Source organism: Neodiprion pinetum, chromosome 3, assembly GCF_021155775.2.
Source record: "Neodiprion pinetum isolate iyNeoPine1 chromosome 3, iyNeoPine1.2, whole genome shotgun sequence".
Classification (NCBI taxonomy): Eukaryota; Metazoa; Arthropoda; class Insecta; order Hymenoptera; family Diprionidae; genus Neodiprion; species Neodiprion pinetum.
This window is the reverse complement of record NC_060234.1, coordinates 25,756,201-25,777,360: the sequence shown is the minus strand read 5'-3', so window position 1 is coordinate 25,777,360 and position 21,160 is coordinate 25,756,201. Positions and strand designations below refer to the sequence as shown.

Genomic DNA, 21,160 nt, shown 5'->3' with positions numbered 1-21,160 from the left:
ATAGTTTGAGAGCTTTAATTTCCGTTGTATAAATATTATTACAGTTGTATAATTGTCGAATACAACTACAGGATAAATTCAAGTTTTACTTATTGTTAGATTGGAAACAATTAATGATTTTCTTAATCTCAAGTTTTAATAGGAGCGCATATATAATAATTTTGCTCCCGAAATTTCAGACATGATTACATCAACCGAAAACGTATCACTACCCCACGATTCTGTAAATTTATCAATACGTTTCTTTGAGTAATGCGATACAAATGTAAGGTCAAACGAGTCATGTTGAGATTTCAGGGGCTTTGAATTAATCGGGCTAACGCGATTGTTTCCAAAAAAAAAAATCAGACGCAGACCTGTGATTATAGTATAAATTTTGGCCTGTCGGTAAATAAAAATTAATCATACATATATTTTCTCGGCAGGGGGTATCACCCCATTTCATACATGGATGTATCGGGTTGACGATAACGTATAATTCGAGCCAATCACGCTGTGGCCGTTGGTGGGAGTTGTTGCGATAGTATTCGACGACTATCCGGCGTCTTCGACAATCGTGGTGCGGTAACTGTGTGTTCAGCATAGATCCCGACGTCTTTCAGGCAAATCATTATGTCTCATAGTGAGTTGATAAATTATATTAATTGAATTGTTTCGTAGAAGTCCTTCAGAGGATTCAGCTTCTTACAAAGTATACGAAATAAAGAGTAGACATTTTACCGCATTGGTAGGATGAAGAAGCAAATGAAAATTCGGCGCCATTATCCCAGACTTTTTTCTTTCGACTGTACCCAACCGTCGCACACGCGCATGGGTCATAGCTTGGCGACCACATAATTTGATTATTTAATTTATCCATATTTAAACCGCATCAAACTTGTCCATTTATTTTTCACGAATCATTCACTAATACCATAGATAAAAATATGGCCTACCCCTCGGCATTGATATAGTTCAGCTAATTTAAACAGGTATTCCGAGTACAGGTATTCATGTTCATTATTCAGAGTATTTTTTACTTCATCATTACCACGTCAAAGTGCTTGGTAGAAACACATTGTACACGCATGAAAGGGCGTTTTACCCTGGCCTTCAAATCCGCTCAATTCATTCATTCATATATAGTTAATTTTGCTAAATGTGATAAATATACCGTCTATATACAGATTTAATTGCATTGCAATTGCTTTCTAAAAAATTAAATCTAAGAACAAATGAAAAATAACCTGAAGCTTGAATCATTGAATCAAGTCAAGTTAGGACTAATTGCATATTAAGTTTTTAAGTTCAACTTTTTCAGTTTCGTTTCTTGAAATGTATGATAATGATAAAGCATCTTAAATTCTGTAAAAATTTCCATCAATCTGTACATGAAAAATACAAAGTTTCATGTATTCTACTCCCAAAATAATTTATTACTTTAATGATTGATTGTTACATTATCACTTAAGTTTTGGTCAGAGATTAAAACGCATTACTATATTTTAGATTACAAGCTTGGTGAGCTGATCATCGAAGGTAAGACAAAACAGGTCTACGAGTTAGTGGATAATCCAGAATTATGTTTACTACAAAACAAGGATCGCATTACTGCTGGAGATGGAGTGAAGGCTCATGACTTAGAAGGGAAGGCAGCTATCAGTAATGCAACAAATGGAAAAGTATTCGAATTACTGAACCAGGCTGGAATTAAAACAGCTTTTGTTCAAATCGCTGGAGAAACTGCATCTGTATCTAGAAAATGTGAAATGATTCCCATAGAATGGGTCACCAGAAGATTGGCCACTGGCAGTTTCATCAGAAGACATGCAGGTATACGAAACAATTCTCACTGAGGTTCTTAATACATTTTTAGAAATTTTCAACCGATGTGATCACTATTCTACTCCTCATCATCACTTGTGGTTTTTCCAAATCCATGAAATTTTTTCACTCATTTCAAAAACATGTTGGACTTATTACTTTCGTATTGTTCAGCTGCAAATAATAGTACTTGGTATTAAACTTGACCATGAGTGATATTCAACAAAGCACATTTTTGTTCCCTTCCCAATGCAGGTGTGCCAGAAGGATACAGATTCAATCCACCTCTTCAAGAAACGTTTTTTAAGGATGATGCTAATCACGATCCCCAGTGGTCTGAAGAGCAAATAATATCAGCCCAATTCAAAGTAAACAACCTTTTGATTGGCAAAGATGAGGTTGATATTATGAGGCATACAACCATAACTGTGTTCGAAGTACTCGAAAGAGCGTGGGCTACACGAGACTGTGCGCTTATTGATATGAAGATTGAATTTGGTGTCGATAACAAGGGTGAAATTCTGGTAGCTGATGTTATTGACAGTGATTCTTGGAGACTTTGGCCATCCGGTGACAAAAGGCTTATGAAGGATAAACAGGTAAAAAGTATTATGTGTACTCAGGCAGTTTGGGAATTGAATAAAATTCCTAGTCTCTCATTAATCTTGATTGTAAATATGTTTTTATGACTCTTTCTAGCTAGTTCAGTAACTATCAGGATTTTCGAAAGTGAAGTAATTAGTTTAATTTAAAATTTGATACTTGAAATATAGAGAATTTTATATGGTAAAATAACGGTTAAAAAACAAATCTTTGACCACTATTAACAGAATAAATACCACATTTTTTAGGTTTACAGGAATTTGACAACAGTGACACAAGCTGATCTAGAAACAGTTAAACGAAATTTCAAGTGGATAGCAAATCAGCTAGATCATCTTGTCCCACCGCCAAGTTCTTTGGTTGTAATACTGATGGGTTCGCCATCTGATGAAGAACATTGTCAGAAAATAGCCAAACATGCAATGGCTTTAGGCTTGAGAGCTCAGCTTCGTGTTAGCAGTGCTCATAAAGCCACTGAAGAAACACTCCGCATACTTGCAGAATACGAAGGAAGTGGAGAGAAGGTACTAGCAATGCATACAGCGGAAGTTATAATTTATTCTGTGAAAATTCTGATGCTAGAAGACCTTTAGTTATTTTTTCATTCTAATTTTCTTGCTTCATGTTTATGATCTAAAAGGAGTTTATCTGTTCCTGAGCCAGTGTGTAGATAATGAAAACTGAGAAAGAAATTGATTGTATAATAAAACGAAAATTTCAGCAATTCAGAATCTGTGCAGGTCAAGAGAATCAGTCGTGTTCAAATGAAAGTATTTCACAGAAGAAATTATTGAGTTGGTTGCATTCGGAGATAACGTAATCTCTGAAGAAAGCTAATATTAAAAGCAAATAGCAATAACAAGAAACATTGTTTGTGTATACTTTATCTGTATCGTATCTTCTATGGAGGTGGTGCTAGTGGCTGTAGCGGGGAGAAGTAACGGATTGGGTCCAGTTCTCTCTGGAAATACTCCCTTCCCTGTCATTAACTGTCCTCCGGTCAAGCCTGACAGCGTTTCTCAAGATATATGGTCATCGCTTAACGTACCTTCTGGTAAGTTTCCACTCTATTAATCTATGAATCCTCACTTTGTCAAAATGGTATAACATGTAAGTGCATATTCATTTCTGGATTCAAAATATTGTGGTTACTATATAAAAAAGCTTACATCCTTGGACTCTCTTTGTAGCTGAAATACAGGTATCGTATATTCTACCAGAGATTGATTAAAATATTCAAGTTATAGGATCAATAAATATCAATAAATCTTAGAAGTGATTATCTAGAGATGAAGAAAAATGTTATATTTTAGCTGTTGATGAATTATCCACGAAATTATTGATGGAACTAGAATAGATAGAAGTGATGGCTCAGCAGAGATTTATCTCACAAAGAGAAATTCGTATCCAATTATTTGACCAAGGCATCAATATTTTCAGTGTTGCCTTAATAGAGTTTTATGTTATAATTTTATTGCACAAATTCTTATTTTCTGTTAGTATTCTTGAAAGGTTGCTTGTCTAGGTATACTTACTCCATCATGGTGTTCTTGATCTGCTTCGTCAGTCTCCTTTTACAGTCTCAAACTACGTATCAACTAAAACGAGGGTTTTTCAACTAAAAAAAAAAAAAAAAAAAAACTTGATGTCACAAAAAAATTCTCTGTTTTTAATTGCAGGACTTGGCTGTACCACAGTTTTGTATCCAGAGAGTGCAGCTTTGGCAGCAGCCCAAATTCATGCTTTGCACGATCATCTTGTTTGGTCACGTCTTCGAGTAAAACAACTTACAAACTTCGTCACTCTGAAAAAAGCGGACAAGAAACTCCGAAATCTCAACTTATAAATCTGCAGAAATAGATTTATACTAAATAATATTTCTACTTTCATAATCTTGATAGCTACATCTTCTAATCGAAAGACTTTCCAGATGAATTGAAAACAATTTCTGTAAATCAGCAAGATTTTTTTTCTTCCACATTTTCTTTCTTACTTCCTTTCTTAAGTGTGAATTTTGTACTTTTTATGTAGCAATCTAAATTGTATAACAGCAGAACATAATCTTTTTTTTCTAATTAATTGTGCTACAATACCATTCTGCTTTACTGTTAATTGCATTCATCAGATTAGGTATGAATTTCAATTCGAATCTCATTTTATGGTAATTTTAACTCGAGTGCATTAATTCCATTTGATATATTACTTGCTTATTTGTAGATGTTTATGATAGCTGTACTGGTATATGCAATATTATTATTTTTACTAGCAGTCTTATATTGGATGCAAGTTTATAATATCAGAGTGCTTCCATTTAGACAAATCTTTGAATAATACAGTAAGTGCCTGACTTTTTATCACATATTTACATTGTGCGGTTGTTAAAATAAAATCACTATGTTACAAACAATTTGCGAGTATCATACTAAAAGAATCGTGAACTCTGAGAAGAAAACAATATCTGCTGGCGTATCATGTTGTTGCTAAAATAACAACTATATGTGGTTGATTAAGGTGTAAAATATATTTTTATTAATCTTTCAACATATAAAAGAGCTCAGCTTTCATGTATAAGTAGCTGACATACAATGCATACGTAACAATCAAATTTTAGGATGCAAATCTTCACTAGCATTGATTTTTATTAGCTAATGCCTCAATTTCTGCGATTTCCTTTGGACAATGTCTCGTTAAGATAACTGGACCGTTGTTTGTTATCAAAATATCATCTTCAATTCTGATTCCCATCCCATGAAATTCCGCAGGGGCTAGTTTGTTTCTTGCATTAACGTAAATACCTGTAAAATTATTATGTTAGTTACGTGAAAATTATCGCAATTGTACGTTATAATTTATATAAAAGTGAATAACAAATGCGGCGTTCAGGGTTGGGTACATTACCTGGTTCTATGGTAACAATCATTCCGGGTTGCAGGTTGATGGCTCGCGATATTCTTCCAGTGTCATGAACGTCCATTCCCAAGTAATGACTAGCATGATGAGGACAGTAGGAATACGCAGCTGCAATTAGCTTATCCTGAACAAATGCTTTAGGTACCAATCCAACGTCTTGTAATCTCTGTCCCATCAGGAAACACATTTGGTGAAATATGTAATCTAACGTAGGCATTTCTCGTAACTTTGTTATCAATTCCTTCTGTGTATCGAGTACGATTTCATACAAAATCCTTTGCTGAGGTGTAAATGTACCATTAATTGGCCACGTACGTGTAATGTCTGATGAATAACCATGATACTCGCAACCTATTTGCAATAGGACATTCGATAATTAACTTTGTCTACAAGGTTTTTACATAAGCACAAAAATTTTAATAAGATACAAAGCATGATATAATGAAAATCCTATGTTTACCAACCAGCATCCATGAGAACCATATCGCCATTATTAACAATCTGATTATTTGTGATGTAATGAATTATATTTGCATTATTCCCACCAGCCACAACAGGTGGATATGCAAGATATTCAGCACCATTCATTCTGCATTCGTAATCCACAGTAGCGAATATCTGATGCTCAGTTACGCCGGGTTTTGATACTTCAATTGTATTTGCAATGGCTGTAGAAGCGATTTCACAACTTTTTTGCATGAGTTCAATCTCAGGTTGAGTCTTGATCAATCTAATTTCGTGCATAAACGTTTTAAGCGAATCGAATACCTGTTTAGTAGATTGGCTTAAAAAAATATGCAATTTTGTTTGCAGCTCAGGTTGTATTATCTCTGTGTTATCGTACCAGACAATAGTGTTCTTATTTTCTTGAAGAAAAGACTTGACATAACTCTCAAACTCCGAAGTGGGAAGGGCTTGGTCTACGCCAAACATGCCAAGAGCTGCTTCAATTCCGGTCCGTGGACCATCCCACAACTCTGAGTGCGAGTCTTTCTTTCGTACGAATAAAATGGATGAACAATTATCACCCTTTGAAGTCATTACTAAGACGCTGTCCGGTTCTTGGCATCCGGTAAAGTAAAGAAAATCTGTATTTTGTCTAAATACATAGGGTATCTTTTCCGACATGTAAACTTTGCTAGCTGACGGTATAATTAAAATATGATTAGTTGAAATCTTGGCTAAAAATGCATCCTTAAGAACTTTTTCCATCAAAGAATTTCTTCGTTTTTTAAAATCTTCTAGCGGTATGCCGGGTAGTAATTCACCTTCCCTAACGAGGTGGGGATGGGTTGCCGCCGTTGGTTGGCCATACCTGGGCTGCAGGAAATTTCTGCTTTGGTTTAGTGTTGATGCCAAATTTCGCGATGTTTTTGTGTTTGTTGAGTGTTTCACGAGAATCTGGTGACCTAAAGCTGCAAAAAGTAACAATCAAAAGACGTAATGTAGTTCGGGGTGTAGTGTTCAAAGTAAGTTTGTTTACATTTTCATTCGATTGAACACTGAAATTTCATAACAGGTTCTACGTAGAAATGAAATATATGAAAGGGGATTCTTTATTGTGAAATTTTATGTGAATATTTAAATCCACTGGGGGCATACGCAACATAACCCGTAAATTCGAAAGGTGTTTAGTAGCTGGAATGAATGCATTGTGAAATGAGCACTTACCAGATTTGTTTGTACATCCTTTTAGAACATATCTGCCAAAAGTACAGAACATTTTTACAATCTAATTGTTAGGCTATTAAATTTAGAGAAAACAATATGTATCATTTTGCCAAGCAAAATATTACGGCGATGTGTTTCTTCCGAAAAGGCAGACGAAATTTTTTCTGAGGCTGCTCATGGTATCCTGCCTTTTCATTGGTTAAACCGTAGCGTATGTGCTACTGCTACAGTTGCAGAACCGTAAATATTTACATTCCGGGTCAATCAATACACGAACCATCGATTCGTTGTAATTAAAATATGTTTAACGAAGTAAGATAATCCATAATTCGTATGAAATTGTAGAAATTATACTCCGGTGGTATAAGGGCTACGAAATATAGAGTGGGTTGACAGAGCCTGTCAGCGCGCTACAATCGTTTTATGGCCCAGGTCACAACAGGGGAACTGTCAGTCGATTTAAAAAATACAATATAAAGCATAATTAAACTGTGAATGGTAATTGATGAATGTCGAAGGTTTAAGAACAGGATTTGAAAGTGATTGTGCTTGGTAAAAAGATATGAACCTTGAATTGTTTCAAACAATGCCACGAACAGTGAGTACGGCTCGAATTTTTATACTCCTTTCGTATCATAACCTTGTCAATGTTATACATTATCGTGTTATTCAATAGCAATTATTTCATATAACTCCAGACTGATTTTGTCAATCTTATACTAATTTTGTATATTATTTTTGCACTTCTTGTATACTTCTAAAATTTCATAGATATCTGTGAGAATTCGTTACATACAGCTATAGCACGTATGCGTCGTTTATGTGTATGCACGGCATGCAGGTATATCGGCAAAACTTGTGATATAAATTACTCAGAATATGTCTGATTTACGTGAATGGTGATTAAAATCAGACGTGGTCACGTACAGGTTGATATCCTTATTAGTCAGTGGACATCTCTGCTATTGGTTTTCCTTACCCATCTCATCATTATCTATGTTGAACTTAACAGCCATGGTTATGCCTCGATCACACGCATGTTTTTTTTCATTAGCTAGTTCTTCACATATATGTCCACCCAGCATCACTTATAATTGCTTTATAATATTGAACGATATAATTTCCTTGCTTCCTTATAAAATCTGATTAATACAAATGCAAACTTATTTGTTCTGTTCTATTTCAACTTGATACTTCGATGAATTTTCACATCCGATTCTTTTTTACAGTTTTTACTAAAAAGATACAAGAAAATACAACAATTCTAAATACTTAATATCCAATGAGAATGAAAATACGACCTCACTTTCATATTCGTATATTTTTGCAGCCGTACTTCTCATGTCAACAACGGTGTTTACAGCTTTACTGACCAATGGACTTGAAGTGAAAAATATAAAGGTGGAAGGTAATTTCATCAATCAAGAAACATGGCAGGAAAATTTAACATAGGGATCAGACCAGAAATTCGTCTAGACCACAAGTGGTTAAAGACGGATCTGCAACGTGCCCTTTGCCGCGATGGCCTCGCAGATCTTTGGAATGAAATGGTACGCGATGGAGAAATCATTGGATCATTCAGTGACGGTCTTATTAATTCAGCTGGAGTCACGGCAAGAAAAGGTTTGACATTCAATGTCATTTATTATCGACTAATGTTATTCTTGGATATGAAGGTCAGAACTCAAAACACTTTTTTTATAGTGTTAACGTTTCAGCCCTGATGGAGGCCCTCCTCAGAACCAATTTATTTAAACCATCTGTCACGAACAAAAATAATAAAATAATGTACAACTCCTTTTTTAACAAAATAACATGAATAGTTTAGATAATAAGCCAGGATGTTTATGCACTATAAGTGAGAGGAATTACCTGGTGTGGTTTGACACTTTCAATTACCGCAGAGGAGGGCCCCCATCAGGGCTGAAATGTTAACACTATAAAAAAAGTGTTTTGAGTTCTGACCTTCATATCCAAGAATAACATTAGTCAACAAGTCACTAAGGTCAAGAAAAAATGGTCTTCGTCATTTAATATCATTTGAATTCACCAAACAAATATTTGTATGAAGTTTCGGAGAGAGGGATTCAATATTTATAATAATTAAATACTAAATTAATTCTTCCAGGGTATGAAGGTACCAATATACACCTTTCGAGCAGTAATAACCAATTTTATTTAATGTGTTAATAGGGGATAGCGGACATTATTACTGCAATTTAAGGGTATTATCATGCCTCTGCTGCGATGGTATTTGTGGCCCACAAAGTGGATGCAACTGTGGTCCCTGCCAAAAAATAGATGCTGAGGAAGCAGCATTAACTGCAACATTGACTGAGAAAACCATACCAGCGCAAAGTTTAATAGATTCATGGCTGTGGGGACCTCAGCCTTGTGAGTGGACATCATTATGGGAATGCCATAATTTATTATCTATAATGTACAGTTAGAGAAAATAAGGACAAAACTTTGCGGGTCAGCCTTGAAAATTTTCTTCTTAACATTTGCTCTTATTGTAAAGGAACTCGTTCTTTGTATGTGGTAGATGGAAGATCAGTACAAATGTGATCAATACATTGAATTCTGAAATGTCTAACTGTACTTTCTAGATATTCTAAAGAGTAGAGAACTCTGTTTGTGTAATAAGTCTACCATAAACTATTCATAAATGGCATTAATTTTCAGCTACCGATGATTTGGTCACGTGTATTGAATCCCTTATTGATGAACAAAGAAAGCGTTGCTACGAAGTAGCTAACAGTACGCTTTTCGCCACAAGATTAAAGCAACGATTGGTAGTTGCTCGAAGATACTTTTCAGCTTTATCTCGCTATAAACCGCAAGAAACCAGTGATGCAAATACTTTGAAGACGGTGGTGAAAGCACAAAAAATGTACGTAAAAAATATAACAATTCAGATGACGAAGAAAGGGTTCCTGACTCCAATATACTATTGATGTTTTCCAGCATCAAACCATGTGAAAAAGCTACGGTAGGCCTTGCTCGAGTTGGTTCACGAGCAGCATTGAACTTTTCATTTGCATTCTTACGTCGTGCGTGGCGCTCAGGAGAAGATGCTGACTTGTGCAGCGAGTTATTAACCGAATCGCTCGAGGCGCTCCAATCTTTACCAGAAGCTACTCTTTTTGATGAATCAAATGTATCAAGAGTCTGGCTGGAAGTCGTTGAAAGATCTGCCAAATTTTTAAGACAAGTAGTTACTGGGTAAGTTTTCCAGTCATATGCATGCTTACCAGTGCTAAACAAAAAATGCAAAATAAATGTAGATAATTTTTTTTCTCAATTTATGTTTGTCAGGGACGTGGTTGCTGGGAAGTCATGGTGCCCAGTTCCAGTCTCAGATCAACATACAGCACTTTGCTTATTACTGGAACTTGCGACACAGAAAGGCACATTATCGAGTCTCCTAGATGCCGTTATTCTGTTACTTTATCTCAGTGGAAAAACAAAGCATCAAGACAACCGTGTGATGCCGTCTGGTACATCTGCGCCCCTCATTCCTTTATTACGACGGCTGGAAGCTATACCTCAACCAAGACATACCGTGAATGAAATAGCCACACCCGGCCCTTGTGAAGTTCTATTAAAACATTTAAGACTACCAGAAGATGATACAGTTGCTGTAGATTTGCGAAAAGCTGCGGTCATAATAATGAGCCATTTAAGTCGCTTGGCTAGTCCTTTGTTACCTCCTATTGTTTCTGGAGGGTTCTCTAAGAATCAAGCTCAAATGTATCAAGAAGTTTTAGCCTGGGGTGGAGTGAAACTAGGAAATGGTACATCACCGTTTTACTGTGACACCATTGCGGAACGAGGAGTCAAGCAGCTCTGCTGTTCCGAAAGAGCATTGATGACTCTATCATCACAGGGAAAAGTTTACATGATGCACTATGGTTCCGATACACAGTATCTTCAAAGAGTCCATGGTTTTTCCGAGGTGCCTGTTGCGATGATTGCTTCGCATTCAGATGGTAAACATTATTTAGCACTAACTCAAGATGGGTTGGTATATTCTTGGGGTAACGGTGATGGTGGTAGATTGGGACATGGTGACAACACCTCTTATGATGAGCCAAAAGTGATAGATGCTTTAACTGATAAGAAAATAACGTCTCTTGTCTGTGGCAGTACATATTCTGCGGCACTTTCTGCAAACGGAGATTTATACACCTGGGGAAGAGGAAATTATGGAAGGCTAGGACATGGCAATTGTGACGATATTTCAGTGCCAACATTGGTAACAGCTCTCAATGGTCACAAGGTCGTACATGTTGCCTGTGGCAGTGGTGATTCACAAACATTATGCGTCACTGATTCTGGAATTGTGTTTTCATGGGGTGACGGAGATTATGGGAAACTTGGCAGAGGTGGTTCGGATGGAACCAAAACACCCAAAATTGTTGACAAGCTGTTGGATATAAATGTTGTAAAAGTATTTTGTGGCGGACAATTTTCTGCTGCTCTAACAGCTTATGGCGAAGTTTATACCTGGGGAAAAGGAGATACTTATCGTTTAGGACATGGTAACGAAGAACACGTTAGATACCCGAAATTAGTTGAAGGTTTGCAAGGCAAGAAGGTGAAAAATCTAGCTGTTGGAAATGTACATGTGCTAACATTGACTGAAGATCAATTAGTATATGGCTGGGGCAGAAATGATTATGGACAAATCGATCATGGTTTAGGTACGACAGTTCCAGAACCAACTTTGTGTTCAGCACTAACGGGTAAAAGTGTCATTGGACTAGTTTGTGGTCCTACCCAAAGTTTTGCTTGGTCAATGAGGTCAACGTGGTCAGTAGCAAGTAAAGTTGCCTTTGTTGTTGATGTTTGTGAAGATACATTTCAACTTTTGGATACTTTACTGGCTAAATCTTGCGAGGGCTTACCAGGAACTAGACCGCCAACACAGGACCGTGAATGTTTGGCCGTGGCTGCTTTAAATTTATTGAGGCTACAACTGCACACAATGATTACACATAACATTGACAGTAAAACTGTTGGTCTTGGAAACACTCAATTACTGAATTCACTGAAACAACGGTGCGTTCATCTTGCGAGCAGTGCAGGAATATTAGCTACAATGCAAGAGGCAGCTCAGGCTGTTCTACAAACAGGATGGAGTGTTTTGTTACCTACAGCTAACGAGCGTGCAAAAACGCTGTCTGGACTTTTGCCAAATTCCAGTGGATTGGAGCAATCGAACACGAATAAAGGGCAACAGTTTATGGCTGATCTATTAGTGTCGAGTTTGATGGCTGATGGTGGATTAGAATTCGCTTTGAAAGCAGCAATAAAAGCAGAGGTTGCAGACGTTTCGGATCATAGCGAATTCCCTGTTGTTTCTAGTGTTGGAAAGACTGTAGAAAGTAAACAAGCGAAAGAATTCAATTCAGAAAAACATAATGTTACAATACCGTTACTTCAACTAGTAAAGCAATTGATAAGAAATGGATCTTGTATCAGCCAGTCTAAATTTCAAACCCTGCAACAATCTTCAAGAAATCAAAATGCCCCTAAACTTGACAATTCACCAAGCATAAACTTATTACTGAGATTTCAGCGTCTGTTGATAGCTCAATTGTATCAATGCATCCATGAAAATAGCTCAGAGAATCCCCAGGATCAAGAGATGCTTGGGGCCGAATCACTTCTGAAAAAGTATATTTGCCAAGTGTGCAACCATGTTACAGAGACGTTACCTTTAGCGAATGAAGCTGCTGCTACCAGTACTAAAAATTTTGCGCTTGTAGCATCCATCATAAAAGGTGATATTGTGAATATTCTACTCCCAGAATTGATCATTTGCTTGATTCTTCTACAAGTTGATTACCCCATGTTACTGCGTAATATGAATTGGATGGAGGTACTATCTCCTATTCTACATATTTTGGATAAATTTAACAGATTAGCTCCGACCCTCGAAAAGGATGATGCGGATGACTTGTCGTGGCCAGGTATAATTGCACCCCAGCACGGAAACAAAATTCCAGTGCATGATGAGCCATCATTAATCAGATGGGCAGATTTGGAGAATCACAATCGTGATGGGGGTCTGTGGATAGTAATACAGGACAAAGTTTATGACGTTCAGGATTTCAGATACGAGGGCGCGTGTGCACCGGAATTGCTCCAAAGGTATGCAGGTAGAGATGCGACTGCAATGTTTCTAAGTACACCTCACTCTCAGTTAGCTCAAAATATGATGGACTCATATTTTGTGGGATGCTATTGCCATGCCGAGACTGATACCACACAGTTTACAATTGAAGAAACCGATGTCTGTTCGTGCTTATTGGATATGGAAAGAGCCTTGAGCTTCCTCTTAGGCTTACACGCTCACAAAATGCGCCAGAGCTTATCCATCCAGCCTGCAGAAGAAGAGGCAGGAATTTGGGTTAACGCTCATTTTCTACGAGGGGGATTACAAATAATGCAACCGCCGAATCCATACGAAGAAGAGAAAGGTGAAGCAAGAAGTAACAATTCCACAGCTGCCAATTCCCCTACCGAACCACTAGTACCAATATGTACCAAAGATGAACCTCAACGATTAATGGAAGACAGAATAGCTGCATTCATTCAAGCCTTAGCGGAAACGCATAAAACAGACACTTTTGTTCAAGCATTTTTATCCATAGTTGATAAATACAGTAAAATGAATAATCTACTATCTCATGTTGATTTTTGCGGTGATCATCCAGTTGAAGAGATTGGAAGACTTCTCATGGCAGTTATAATAAAACATCTTGCTCTAGGATATCAAGTTATTGCATTGGTTGACCAAGAATTGACAGATGGAAATATTAAGTTGACTAAACCTCTGATTGATATGATAAGGGCAATACATCAAACAAAGTGGAATTTGATCAGATCCAGGCAATTGCAGAATAGAAGTTACAAAGAAGTCTGTGCACCGGCACAAGAAAGGTGTAGATTCTTATTGTACGAAGTCAGACCAGCAACAAGCTACGAAGTCAAAGCTCTGCAGGATTTGAAACTTTTGCATACTTTTCCACGATTTAAAAAAGCTGTACAATCATTGCTGTCAGATATCCGATCGAATAAAGACTCTCTAGCCAAACCAGAAGATATAGTAAATACTTCCATTCAAAATGCTGAAGCAAAAAATAAGTCAGATGAAGATTTATCACCGAAAACTGGAATGCCTGCCTCAATAATGCCACCTAAACCACATGATACCCCAGACTTAACAAAAGTAATAATGCAGATAGCTGAAAAAGTTAAATACCACCCATTGGCTATTGACTCTGGCGTGCTGATGACAAGTATAATTAATTTTGCAACAACCGAAGAAGGTGGAGATGTTGAAACTCTCCGTAGAGCGATGTATTGTCAAGTTCAACGAGTTAAGATGCGAGAGCAGGGAATCCTAATGATACAAGAACTGTTGAAAAAAGATTACCTAATAACATCCGTTAAATACCCTTTGCTTAATGGATGGCTTGGACTAACTGATAATGATAAAACCAATAATACAGGGATCACCCATTGTTTGAGCAATATTCAACTTGTGACTCCTTATCAAAAATCAAAGATAATTTTGGCAGAATCTGAAGTTACAATTTGGGCAATTAGAACATTAAGAGAACACATTGTGCAAACCGAACTAAAATATAAATCAAAAGCTGACGGAAAAAGTAGCTTGAACCAAGGTACTTATACCTGGCTCAGAAAATTACCAAGAGCAAGATTTTTGCTAACGATTCTAGGAATGTTGACCGGTTATCAACATGCTAATGAAATTGGATTATTAGTAAATTCTGGATTACTGTCTAGCATCTTGACTTTGCTCAGACAAATTGGACCTTCGCTACCTACTCAGATGTTGAAACCTAAGGAACTTACTGCCATTTATGAAGACTCGGTTCAAAAAACTAAACCACCTGCAGTGACATTAAACGGATCAGAACTAGCTGCATTAATGAAAATTGGTACACGAGTTGTGCGCGGCGTCGATTGGAAGTGGGGAGACCAAGACGGACCACCTCCTGGTGAAGGTAGAGTTGTGGGAGAATTAGGCGAAGATGGCTGGATTCGAGTGCAATGGGATAATGGAAATACGAATTCTTACAGAATGGGCAAGGAGGGTAAATACGATTTGAAACTAGCTGAGCCACCTACACCACCTGACAGTGATACAGATAGTGAGTCCCCACTGGATGCGAACAAGGTTTACAGAGATGGAATAAACGATCTACATCCCACCATGTACCTTAAAGCTGCATCTGGTGCGCTATTTCGTATTATTTTACTTTCTTGTGGAATAGAAGCCAACAGAGTTCAACCATCCGCCATAAAGCTCCTGGCATCTGTCATCAGAGAAATTATATCAGCTGCCAATAAGCCAGATTCTGGCACGCGAACTTTGTTGGCTAAAGACCATCATGAAACTTGGGCTAGTCTGGGCCTTCTAAGAGCAGTGGCCAACTCACCAATGCTATGTAGAGCTTTAAGCACTCAGCCATGGGTTGATTTATTGCTGAGCATGATTGAGGAAAAGAATAACATAGATCTGCAGAAGCAAATTATGGCACTAAGATTGTTAAAAGTTGTATTACCCTCATGGAGTGAAGAAAGTCCAGAAATGATTTCATTTTTAGACAAGATATTTAAACTCTTAGGGCAAATTACACTCATGATTGACACAAGATCGAATACAGAGATTCGAATGAATAAATGTCGAGTATCCCTGACTGCTGCGCGCAGTTCAACCATAGCTGAAGAAATCATCTCTTTGATTCGTAACTTGCATCCTCTACCTGGCTGGAACGCCACTTTAAATACATTTCTTACCGCGAAACTTGCTTTAGCTTCAGATCTTCTAAATGATGGACCTTTGTTTCACATACAAATGAATGAAAATGATGGTGAAAATAGCCTCGCTATACAACAAACTGTCATAGCATCGCTTTCGGTCGTCGGAGGTTTGGACAATAAGCCAAGAATTGGAGGTATGATTGAGACTGAAGGACAAATTGGAACAATTTGTAAGGTTACCCAACATTCCAAGTTATTAGTACAAATGCGTGACACTGGAATACAAAAGAAACTACCATTATCTGCAGTGAAGAATATTCACGAACATTTTCGCTTGGATCAAATGCCCATGACAGAACACTTGCTCATGACTTGGGCCAATTTACTTTTAGGCCATTGTGCCATAGATAGACGCCCTGGTTCTATGCCAGTTATAGCAGGTGTTGTTAATGCATCAGTACTTCGTACTCAGCAACAACAATTGGCAGCTCTTAATGCTGGGAAAGCTCTTCTTTCTCATCAAACTCTTTTAAGACGAGTTTTAAAATGCCCAATCGTCGAAAGCGAAGAAGATCAAACCGTTCTTTTACAAGAGATGCTAATTCGTGCTACTAAACCTCAACCATTGAAACCAATATTTACCCGTGAAGAATTGGAAGTGGCAGCTCTGGCAGTGTCACAGTATTTGACATCTGAATTAAAACACACACCGATTCAACTTCCTGGACTCGCATCAGAACCTGCAACCCCCACATCTGAATGTTCACTAGCATCATTAACGTCAAGTCAACTGAGACATTGTAAGGGCGGCGCAAAAAAGAATTGCCCCCCCAGCAGTCCTTTGGTAACACAGTTAATAGAAATGGGTTTCCATAAAAAGAGTGCTGAAATGGCCATAAAAAGCTTAAGTATTGCAGAAGCAAACATTACACCAGAAACAGTAGTAGGCTGGCTTCTTGAAAATCCTGATGCTGGATGTAGCGACACGGAAACGATATCAAGTGTTGAACCTTTGTCAGATTCTGATGTTTCTATAAGTGAAGAGGTAGACGATACTACATCGGCTCATGAAGTGGGAGCACCTCCCCCACAGGCTTACATGCAACGTGCTGATTTTTTATCAGTTGACGAATACGCCATTTACATTCGTGATAATGTAACAGCTGGCATGTTTGTTCGCTGTTGCAAGCGTTACGAAGAAGTTGCTTATGGTGATGTTGGGCAAGTTGTGAAAATTGACCCAGAAGGTTTGCATGATCTAAATGTCCAGGTTGCGTGGCAACGAAAAGGTAGCACTTATTGGGTTAGATTCATTCACATTGAACTTTTAGGACATCCACCTACTTTACCTGGTTTACCTGCATTGAAAGTTGGAGATAAAGTGAGAGTTAAAGCAGCGATTGCAATACCCAAGTACAAGTGGGGTTCGGTTAATCATCAGAGCGTAGGTGTAGTTACTGGGATAATTAACAATGGGCATGACGTATCTGTCGATTTTCCACAACAAAGCAGTTGGACTGGATGTGCTGCAGAAATGGAGAGAGTTCCATCGTATCACCATGCGGTCTCTTGTGATTCCTGCCATCTATCACCAATTTCGGGACCAAGATTCAAATGTAAGCCTTGTGAAAATTACAACCTATGTGAAAATTGTTTTTATACAAAACGGTCACACAGACACGGTTTCAATAGAATTGCTGAACCAGGCTCTGCAGCAGTTTATGCTGGAAAACCAGGGCGATACCACCGGCAAGATTTATCTGAACCAGCATTAATAGAAAACTGGTCTAAATGCATTAGAACTCTGAATGTTTCATCCCGCGAAACTTGGGCTACCAGACTGGTAGATGGTTCTGGGAAATATTGGCAAAGTTGTGGATCACAAGGAAAGCATTGGATTCGACTAGAAATGCTCCCTGGAATTTTGATACATTCTTTGAAAATGACTGTGAACCCAGAGGACAGTAGTTATATGCCATGTTTAATTGTAGTAAGTGCGGGTGATTCGTTTGCTAGTTTACTAGAACTTGCAACGATTACTGTGAGAAATACCGATAAAATCGTCACTCTAATCCAAGATTTGAGAGAATACTACCCGTGCGTTGAAATATCAATAAAACAGTGTCGCAATGGAGGCATTGACTGTAAAATACATGGTCTGCATATAGTGGGTAGAAAGAAACTTTTTGAAAACCAGCTGGCAACATCGGTTTCATTTTTGGCATCTGATTGGGAAGCTGTTCAAGAACAACTCACAACTCAGCGCACAGGAGATATGCACCAGCATTCGGCTGTTTATGTGTGGGGATTAAATGACAAAGACCAACTCGGTGGCCTGAAAGGGTCTAAGGTCAAGCTCCCAGTGTACAGTGAGGTTTTATCTCAGTTAAAACCAATCCATATTGCAGGCGGCAGTAAAACACTATTCATTGTTAGTCAAGAAGGAAAGTTGTATGCCTGTGGTGAGGGCACAAATGGTAGGCTTGGGTTAGGAGATAATAATAATGTGTATGAGCCTAGACCCATACCATTCTTAAGTCAGTACGTAATTAAAAAAGTTGCAGTACATTCCGGCGGTAAACATGCGTTAGCTTTGACAATGGATGGAAAAGTATTCTCATGGGGCGAAGGCGAAGATGGAAAGTTGGGGCATGGTAACCACTTGTCTCTACACAAGCCAAGACTCATCGAAGCCTTGAAGTCTAGAAGAATTAGAGATGTAGCTTGTGGATCAGGGCACTCAGCTGCCATTGCAAGTAATGGAGAGTTATATACTTGGGGCTTGGGAGAATATGGAAGATTGGGACACGGGGACACAAATTCTCAACTCAGGCCTAAATTGGTTGAAGCACTGGTTGGGCAGAGGGTTGTTCAAGTAGCTTGTGGGAGCAGAGATGCGCAAACAATGGCATTAACTGAAGATGGGTCTGTATATTCTTGGGGCGATGGAGATTTTGGAAAATTGGGTCGTGGTGGTAGTGACGGATGTTATACACCTTTAGTTATTGATAGGTTGAATGGCTTAGGTGTAATACAAGTAGAATGTGGAGCACAATTCTCACTAGCTCTTACAAAATATGGAGAAGTATGGACATGGGGTAAAGGAGATTACTTTCGTTTGGGGCATGGAAATGATCATCATATTAGAAAGCCCACAATTGTGGAAGGTCTGCGTGGCAAGAAAGTTGTTCATGTAGCTGTCGGGGCCTTGCACTGTTTAGCAGTAACTGATACTGGACAAGTTTATGCATGGGGAGACAACGACCATGGGCAACAAGGAAACGGCACAACTATTGTTAATAGAAAACCTTCTATGGTACACGGTTTGGAGGATGCAAAGGTGAACAGAGTGGCTTGTGGATCTAGTCACAGCGTTGCATGGGTTCTAACTGATCAACCAGCTACTAGTAATCAAGAACCTGTAACATTTCCGACTGACAAGGATCCTTTGGGTCAAGCAACTCTTGGTTTCTTCGATACAAATGAATCAAACACCAATGCAACATCAAAGAGCGTCCGACCTTCTTTGTCACACATTATACTCTCATTGGAGAGTAATGTTGCTAAGCAGCAAGCTTTGCAGCATGTAATAAATGCTCTTCACATCATGCAGGCAAGAACAGCTGTTGTAATCGCCTTACACAGTCATACTACACTAGCATCCTACGGAACGGTGTCTAGTCCAGATACTCCTCCAGAAGGTACAATGAGCTCTAGCATAGGGCATGGTCATACAGTATACCAAAATGTTGGAGAGATAGCCCAAGGTGGGGGTGAAGCGCCTGCTAATGTTGCTGAAGTTGCAAACATTGTTTCAAGTACCAGGGCTACACCAGAATCAGAAGAATGCCTCTTAGCAACTTTCCCTTCTATGTCTAGTTCAGCAAGTTTATCATCAAAAGCTTCAAAAATGTCAACCAGTGCTATGAGTGTAATAGCTGCTACACTCACATCGAATGCTCAAGTTGTAGGAGACGGACATACTACTGAACCTGGTTTGGACGAATTTACATCAACATTGACAGAGGATGATGCAAGAATGTTAGTTGACTTGTTAAAGTTGGCAGTCGCCAATCGCGTTTGTGAAGGTGCGAAGGAAACAATTTCATCAGTATTGGTGGCATTGGGAAATTCTAATCGGCAAATAGCCAATATGCTGCTGGAACTTTGTGTGACAGAGCTAGAAGACACTGCAGCTAATTCTAACTCTTTGAATATGACACCACAGGTTATTGTTCAAGAAACAACACATCCGTATATTGATGACACCACATTGACAGGAAATGTAAAAATCCCAGGGGCCGAAGCACTGAGAATAGAGTTTGATCGTCAGTGCTCAACGGAGAGACGACACGATCCACTTACCATAATGGATGCTACAGGTCGTGTGCTTGCTATTAAATCTGGTCGAGAGTGGAGCGAATGGGCAGCTGAAATTAGAGTCCAAGGCGACGAGTTACGGTGGAGATTTTCTTCCGATGGCTCAGTGAATGGATGGGGATGGCGATTTACTGTGCACCCTGTTTTGGCTACATTGGCACCGCATGAATTAGGTTCAGATAGAGCTGTGCTATCTCAACCTTCCATAGCTTTAGCTGAATGTTTACTTGGAAACAGTGTATCAAATACCGACAGACATATTGTTACAAGATTAGCGGCTACATTAGCGCAATGCAGTCAGTTGAGTATCTTGACTGCTTCACAAAGGATGTGGGCGTTGAAGAAATTGCAGGTTGTATATTTAAATGGGCCTGGTATTCGACTAGAAGATACATTATCGACATTATTGGATTCTTTGCCACAAGCTTTATTGAGACAATATGAGTATGAGGACCCTGCAGTGAGAGGTGGCAAACAACTAATGCACAGTGATTTTTTCAAAGTACTTATAGCTCTGGCCTGTGATTTAGAACTGGATGCGATGCCATGTTGTTCAGAAATGCATAAGTGGTCATGGTTCAGAAGATATTGCCTTGCAGCTAGAGTAGCAAAATCGTTAATAAATAGAACTCTATTACCCAAGCCGTTTTGCATTGAGGTAACTAAGAGAATAAATGAGATGACAACTGAAGGTGATGGTACTACAAAAGATCACGAAAATCATGATTATTTTAAACAAGAACACGACGAACAGTTATTGTTATGGCTGAATAGAAGACCTGAAGATTGGACATTATCATGGGATGGGTCTGGCGCCATTTATGGCTGGGGGCATAATCATAGAGGGCAACTAGGGGGTTTGGAAGGTGCAAAGATAAAATTGCCGTCTCCGTGTGAGAGCTTGTCAGCATTGCGACCTGTACAACTGGCTGGCGGAGAACAGACACTGATGGCAGTAACCGCAGATGGAAAAATTTATGCAACAGGTGAG

The 21,160-nt window shown here is 38.5% G+C and overlaps 3 protein-coding genes across 7 annotated transcripts in view; 2 read left to right on the top strand and 1 right to left on the bottom strand.

Annotated features, from left to right (window-relative positions):
• The first annotated feature begins 463 nt into the window (after positions 1-463).
• Paics (PAICS bifunctional enzyme) lies at positions 464-4,813 on the top strand. Of its 2 annotated transcripts, none has more exons than XM_046616432.2 (6): positions 464-622; positions 1,489-1,812; positions 2,059-2,402; positions 2,655-2,930; positions 3,316-3,460; positions 4,086-4,813. In XM_046616432.2, the coding sequence occupies exons 1-6, from the start codon at positions 613-615 to the stop codon at positions 4,250-4,252; spliced, it is 1,266 nt and encodes a 421-aa protein (XP_046472388.1). In that variant the 5' UTR covers positions 464-612; the 3' UTR covers positions 4,253-4,813. The 2 variants fall into 2 exon arrangements, with proteins under 2 accessions (XP_046472388.1, XP_046472389.1); XM_046616433.2 differs by lacking the exon at positions 4,086-4,813 and adding an exon at positions 3,932-4,059.
• LOC124214231 (xaa-Pro aminopeptidase 3) lies at positions 4,387-7,387 on the bottom strand. Its single transcript, XM_046616430.2, has 4 exons — positions 6,988-7,387; positions 5,781-6,731; positions 5,305-5,667; positions 4,387-5,201 (listed from the first exon to the last, which is right to left on the bottom strand). The coding sequence occupies exons 1-4, from the start codon at positions 7,037-7,039 to the stop codon at positions 5,032-5,034; spliced, it is 1,536 nt and encodes a 511-aa protein (XP_046472386.1). The 5' UTR covers positions 7,040-7,387; the 3' UTR covers positions 4,387-5,031.
• HERC2 (E3 ubiquitin-protein ligase HERC2) overlaps positions 7,149-21,160 on the top strand; it is a 19,300-nt gene continuing 5,288 nt past the window's right edge. For 2 of the 4 annotated variants that reach the window (XM_046616411.2, XM_046616410.2), the window contains exons 1-6: positions 7,149-7,585; positions 8,318-8,610; positions 9,181-9,381; positions 9,673-9,880; positions 9,955-10,212; positions 10,306-21,155. In XM_046616411.2, the coding sequence (XP_046472367.1) occupies positions 8,418-8,610; positions 9,181-9,381; positions 9,673-9,880; positions 9,955-10,212; positions 10,306-21,155 (11,710 nt within the window). In that variant the 5' untranslated portion in view covers positions 7,149-7,585; positions 8,318-8,417. Of the gene's footprint in view, positions 7,586-8,317; positions 8,611-9,180; positions 9,382-9,672; positions 9,881-9,954; positions 10,213-10,305; positions 21,156-21,160 lie in introns of those variants that run through there. The other 2 variants (XM_069134144.1, XM_069134145.1) reach the window with 2 other exon arrangements.

Bases quoted from the DNA above. Each gene is read 5' to 3' on its own strand.
- LOC124214231 (XM_046616430.2), bottom strand. From the start codon at position 7,039: ATGTTCTGTACTTTTGGCAGATATGTTCTAAAAGGATGTACAAACAAA. The intron at 6,732-6,987 runs GTAAGTGCTCAT...TACTTTTTGCAG, and splicing joins AGGATGTACAAACAAATCTG to CTTTAGGTCACCAGATTCTC. The intron at 5,668-5,780 runs GTTGGTAAACAT...TATTGCAAATAG, and splicing joins TATGGTTCTCATGGATGCTG to GTTGCGAGTATCATGGTTAT.
- Paics (XM_046616432.2), top strand. The intron at 1,813-2,058 runs GTATACGAAACA...TTCCCAATGCAG, and splicing joins TTTCATCAGAAGACATGCAG to GTGTGCCAGAAGGATACAGA. The intron at 3,461-4,085 runs GTAAGTTTCCAC...TTTTAATTGCAG, and splicing joins ATCGCTTAACGTACCTTCTG to GACTTGGCTGTACCACAGTT.